At 41.2% G+C, this 6,000-nt stretch overlaps 1 protein-coding gene across 1 annotated transcript; it reads left to right on the forward strand.

Annotated features, from left to right (window-relative positions):
* Positions 1 to 321: 321 nt before the first annotated feature.
* Positions 322 to 5,830, forward strand: LOC119901521 (nuclear fragile X mental retardation-interacting protein 1-like; the record flags this gene model as incomplete). Its single annotated transcript, XM_038717098.1, has 10 exons — positions 322 to 682; positions 1,746 to 1,831; positions 1,920 to 2,024; positions 2,111 to 2,173; positions 2,260 to 2,336; positions 2,482 to 2,574; positions 2,705 to 2,874; positions 3,012 to 3,152; positions 5,347 to 5,606; positions 5,728 to 5,830. Coding segments are annotated over exons 1-10 (1,342 nt in total), but the record flags the coding sequence as incomplete, so codon positions are not given.
* Positions 5,831 to 6,000: the final 170 nt, after the last annotated feature.

The following is a 6,000-nucleotide window of genomic DNA, read 5'->3' on the forward strand; positions in this document are numbered from 1 at the left end:
AAAAAATTCCACACTACCCCCCCCCCCCCACACACATGTTTTGCCCAGATAGTCTATAGTGAACCCAGTCTACGGTTTACCCTGCTCAACCTGGCAACCCAAGAGGCTCTTCATCTTAAAGCTCGCGAGATGTTGTCGCAAACATGCCGGTATTAAAAGAATACATGAAATAAAATCTCAGATAATGCAACTTTGCCTTATCTGAGATTTTATTTTATTCAGTTTACACAAAACGGTCATAACTAAATTATGATGTTGTCGTTAACATTTTAACTTTATATATAGTTATTATGTGCTTCCTGCTTATGCGGAAGTGACGAACTTGTGTATGAAGCGTATGAAGTAGTGCAAAACAAGCACATGTGAGAGCTGCATGGTGAGAAACGCACAATTACTTCAAACACACTTCTCTGTCGACCTCGACTTCGGGCGTTGAGTATGAGTGACCCGGGACACTATCCTCCGCCGGACTTCGGCTGCCCCCCTCCGAGCTCTATCCAGCCCTTCCAGTACCAACAGCAGCCGCACTCCAGCGGTTTCCACCCCAGCATGTGGAGCTGGGGCGAGACGCACTCCGAGTCCAGCTGGGACCACAGGGGCCAGGCGGGATGGCATCACGGTCCAGCGGCAGGGTTTGGTTTCCCATCAGGCCGTGGAAGCTATGAACCTAAACGTCCATACGGTGAGTAGCCACAATTATCTAATAATGGCGATCAAAACATTTGCAACGCACTGGTCAGGAGTAGCGTTAGAGCTCCTTATTTACTTGTATCATGTAACGTTACAGTGACACCAAATGCTTTCTGTTTTTCAGTTCTGATATGTTTTGAACTCAAAAGACAACGTCGTTATTGCCAATAAATATCTGTTTCCTTGAATTTAATTGAAATAATAATAATAATAATAATAATAATTTCTCTAATTTAGTCTCCCATCAAAATCACAACCAGTCTTGTGTGTCAGCTATATCCTGCTATATTTTGAAAGTTCTCACAGTCTACAACAAATACAGCGCATCAAGGACCCCTGAACTGACACAAATTAGACCATGGACCCCCATCTGATAGGATTTGAATAGTCACACATTCTACCATTATGTTACTTATGGATGACATTACAGTGAAAATAAATTATTCCCATTTTTGTTTGGGACTCCCTGGAAATCCCTCAAGTACCTCCGATGCACTTTGAGAACCACTGCTTTAGTAATCCAGCTGAGCCATCTGACATAAGGAATTAATGCATCTACTTAGCCATCAGACCATAGTACTAATGATCTTTTTCTTTACCAATACCAATAGTTTAAAAACACAGTGAGGAAGTATTAAAGGTATACTCCCGCTATTCAGTGTTACAAATCTAGAAAATTTGTAGTAGTACTGAAAAGATTAGTCGATTAAGCGATTAGTTGCAACTTAACTAAATTAATTGCCAACTATTTTGATAGTCGTAGATCGCTTTGAGTCCTTTTTTATTAAAGACAAAACTAAAATTATCTGATTCCAACTTCTCAAATGTGAATATTTACTGGTTTCTGTGAGAGTAAACAGAATATGTTTGGGTTGTGGACAAGAGAAGACATTTTAGTGTGTGTGAAATTGGGGGAGTGACTCTTTTAGTAGTCAGAAAGAAAAGATCTACTGTGTGTGTGTGTGTGTATGTATGTATATATATGTGTTATAAAGATTGCGGTATTGATGTTTGTGTGCGATGCTGTTATGCCTCTAACTTTGCTTTGTCTTCAGGTCAAAACTATGGTCGTGAATGGCATCAAGGAGGACATCGAGGCGGAAGACAGAATTATGGGCCCCCCAACAATCATGGGAAAAAGGTAACTGTTAGCACATTGCCACTCAAATTATGATCACACAACAGCAGTGCACTGATCAGCCAAACACTGATCTGTCTATAACCCACAGCAGAAAAATAAGAAGGAACCAGAGTATTCCCACTTTTGTGACACATGTGACCGAGGCTTCAAAAACCAGGACAAATACGACGAACACATTTCTCAACATGTCGAGGTATTTTGATAGAGTATATTGTGCTTTATTCCCTGTCATTTATGGAAATTGGTATGCAGATTTTTCATTGAATGTCTTTCGTCCAGTGTTCTGTGCCCGACTGCACCTTCATGGCTCATGAAAAAATAGTCAGCATCCACTGGAAAAATGTAAGTGAAAAACTTGCAGCGTATCTGGAACTTAGGTCTAGTATTTTCCTTTTTCTAATATCAGTGTTTTTATATCCCGTCTGTAGAACCACGCACCAGGAGCTAAAAGAATCAAGCTGGACACACCAGAAGAGATTACAAAATGGAGAGAGGAGAGGCGCAAGTCAGTATTCACAAATAGATTGTTGAAACTGTGGCAGCCATTCCATGATATTATACAATGGTTTTCTGTATTTGAAATAGATTTTTCTAATGAGAAAACTGAGTGATTGTTGTTGTTCAACTCGAGTGTTAATGTGTCTTCCCAGAAACTACCCAACACTTCAGAATATGGAAAGGAAGCAAAAAGTGATGGCAGTACGGGAGGAGACAGGAGCTGTTCTAGAGACAGCTCAGTTTGGGTGAATTATGTATTTAGCACAGATCTGTCCTCTTTTCCCTTCTGTTGCAACCATGAACAATAATAATTTGCACTCATTTGCTTTGACATGACATCTGATCTAAATGTAGACTTTAATATTTTATTTACAGACGAATGAGAGGCAGAGGACGAGGTCGTGGCTGGGGTAACAGAGGGTTTCGTGGGCGACACCAGCGAGGCCCTCACCCATCAGACAGCAACGCTACAGGGAGACCACCATTCCTCACCCAGCCCTGCAGTGACGGGGATCCACTGGGAGCGCTGGCCAGCAGTGACCATGGTGAGTGATGGGTCACAGTATTCAAAGACTGTAAACGACCCCTTGAAAATAAAGTCACATACTGACATCTGGGACAAACTACTCCTGTGTTTTAGGAAACTGATTTGTATTGCAATATGTTTCTCATGTGTTTCCAGATTCTGACAGAGAGGACCCGGCTGCTGAGTCTGGGGCTAGTGGTCTGGTTGTGGCTCCCAAACAGATGAGCTCAGCTCTGGGCTCCCTGGTGGCTAATTACGGCTCCATGAGCGAGAGTGAAAGTGATGAGGGACCAGAGTGTAAGTTTGTCACCATCCTCCACCTGCTACAGAACAGAATGTACATGGGTGCTACATATATCGGGACGATCTGTGGGTACCACTCCCCACCGGTATATGATGTTTCGAACTGATATATGCCATTGCTAACAATTAGTAATAGTCTACAACCGCACTTTGAGCTAAAGGCTAACGCTGGCACATTATTGTTACAGTGACAATGCTAGTTTTTAATGTTTACCATAATCATCATCTTACTTTAGGTTGTTAGCATGCTAACATTTGCTTATTAGCACAAAACACAAGTATAGCTGAGGCCGATGGGAATGTCGTTTCATAGCAATCCATCCAGTAGTTTTATATTTTTAATGAGAGGCAAGCAGGTAGGGATGAGCAGGCAATCTGACCAGTGGAGCCACCACTAGGGGGTGTGAACCCGTGAAACTGTTGTGGTGCTAGTCTCATGCACACCCCGGCCAGCTGCCAGAGTTGAATTTCTTGAACCTTTTTCTAAGCGAAGCACAGTGCATCAATGGACAACAGACTGATCCTTGCTGTTTGTGAGTTTCCTGAATTATGTAACTGTTTCCTTAACAATTATTGGAACATAAACAGACAATGACTGTCACTGCTTTCTCTTATTCATTTAAAATAATCAAATAGCTTTACACAGCTTGAGCACCAGTCTTTGACGCCGGTCCATATCTGAACTAAACACTAGACCTAACTAACTCACAGAGAACTAGTTAGCATCACGTGTAAACTTACTAACTGAACTGATTTGAAAGTTAGTAGTTTTATTATCGTCTTTCAATAATTTCTAGAAGATATATTTAAAAAATGTTTCTATAGCTTCTAAGAAATACAGCTGTACCTGCAGGAACACGGTGCATAGAAGAAGAAGAAGAAGAGCACTTATCTGCCTGTCTGTTTACATGAGGAGCACAGTGCGGCCCCGCAGATCCAAGCGAGTTTGCAGGCGCAGCGTCCCTGTCTGAAAAGGCCCTTAAACTGGGAGCGTATGCCATGAACATACAAATGAACCTTTCTGGAAGCTATGCTAGTAAGGCTAGAAAGCTTGGCCTTGACTAAGTAAACGCCAACAGGTAGTCAGTCAAAATATCTTTTCTTAATTTAAGAAATGGTTTATTTCCATGGAACATCAGTGATTATGCTGTCTATTACTAATACCATTACCATAGCAGTGGTATATGTCAGTCAGAATTATCATAAGCCAGTGGGGAAGAGTATGTGGACGTCTGCACCATCTGCCAATAGAACAGTAACATAACGCTTGTTAAAGCAGGATGCCACCAACAGTTGAAGATTGGATTGGAGATAAAACATGAGTGGCACATGGCGTGTTCTAGTAAGACACGGTGAATGGCAGTTAAACACAAGTGGCACATTTGAAAGCTCCATAAACCAGCAGAACAGCGGGAGCATACTAACATACTACGGTATCGGGGATATAACGTTAAAACAACAGTGGCACACCACCAGCCATATTTTAGTTCTGGCACTACTGGCTGCATTTATCAGTGTGAAATCTTTTATTTCACTTGTGAAGTTGACTCCTTTTTGCTGTAAGTGGAGAAGTGTCTTTGCTAAATGTTTTTATTAATCACCACATTGGAGGACTTAAAAATCTTACAAAGCTACAAACCTACAAAGTAGGGGGAATATTCTTCAATAATGTCCAGGTCATGAAAAGTTTGGAAACTGGACATAAATTTTGAAATAAGATCCTTTTATCATCCTTTTTATGAAAGTACATAATATTTTGCATTCAAAAACACCTGGCAAGTTAAGAGACATTCAGTGCAATCGATATATAAATCAATATATAAATAAATATCTATGACAGGGTAAAAACTTAAAATAATTATTATTATAAATTAAATAAAAACATATTCAGTCTCTAAATAAATAACAACAGTGACACTTTTTGTTCATGTGTATTTATCTATATTTCAGGTAAGTAATTAATTAAGTAAATAAATTTGACCCAATACAGGCTGTATTATATTTAGGGTTCTGTTAAAAATACACATTCACAACATACTTTCAAAAATATACAAGATACACTAATTTGACAGAGTAAGTTTGGACACGTTGATAGATAACATACACATTGGGAAATAGCTTCTCACAGGAAAAGACACTTAAATATTCCATCACTTATGTTCCCATTATCCTTTTCCTTGTGTTTCAGCCACCCCCATTCAGAGAGCCAAAGACCTTTTGCGGGAAAACCAGGCTCTCCTAAACACAATACCAGCAAACTCCCAGGACAGAAGACCCTCTGGGGGCTGGGGAACCTCTTCACAGGGTACAGAGACTCACAAAGGGCCCCAGCCTGACTGTGCCCTTCAGACACCTCACAGCAGAAGAGGAAGAGGGAGAAGAGGCAGGGGTGGTAGAGGAGGACACCAAGATACACCGCAGACACGCCGTCCCACTCTACTTGAGATGGTGAGGAGACATCTGAGATTATACATGCATCTTTCACTGGATTTTAAATAGAGAGAGAGTAAATTTATATTTAAAGTTCTCAGCCCTCAAGAACTTCTCTATTTTCTTTCACTCTGTTTAGTTACTGGCCCCAGACGTCCGCCACGAGAGGAATGTCCTCCTGCAGTGTGTGCGCTTTGTTGTCCGAAACAACTTCTTCGGCCTGGGAACAGACCTCAGGAGGGGTAAAGGATAAAGCCAGACCCTATCCCAGCTGGAGAGGATGAAGGGAGGCAGAAAAACCATCAGAGGAAGCCAGGCTGTGCTTCAGGAGGTTGGTGGAGAGAGAAGTTTAGCAGAAAAACAAGTAAGCTGTTGAGCTTGACCAAGAACTTGCCACAAAACTGTGAGGACC

The sequence above is a fragment of the Micropterus salmoides genome, unplaced genomic scaffold, assembly GCF_014851395.1.
Source record: "Micropterus salmoides isolate LMB-PRFRI ecotype aquatic unplaced genomic scaffold, ASM1485139v1 Ms_hic_scaffold_1351, whole genome shotgun sequence".
Classification (NCBI taxonomy): domain Eukaryota; kingdom Metazoa; phylum Chordata; class Actinopteri; order Centrarchiformes; family Centrarchidae; genus Micropterus; species Micropterus salmoides.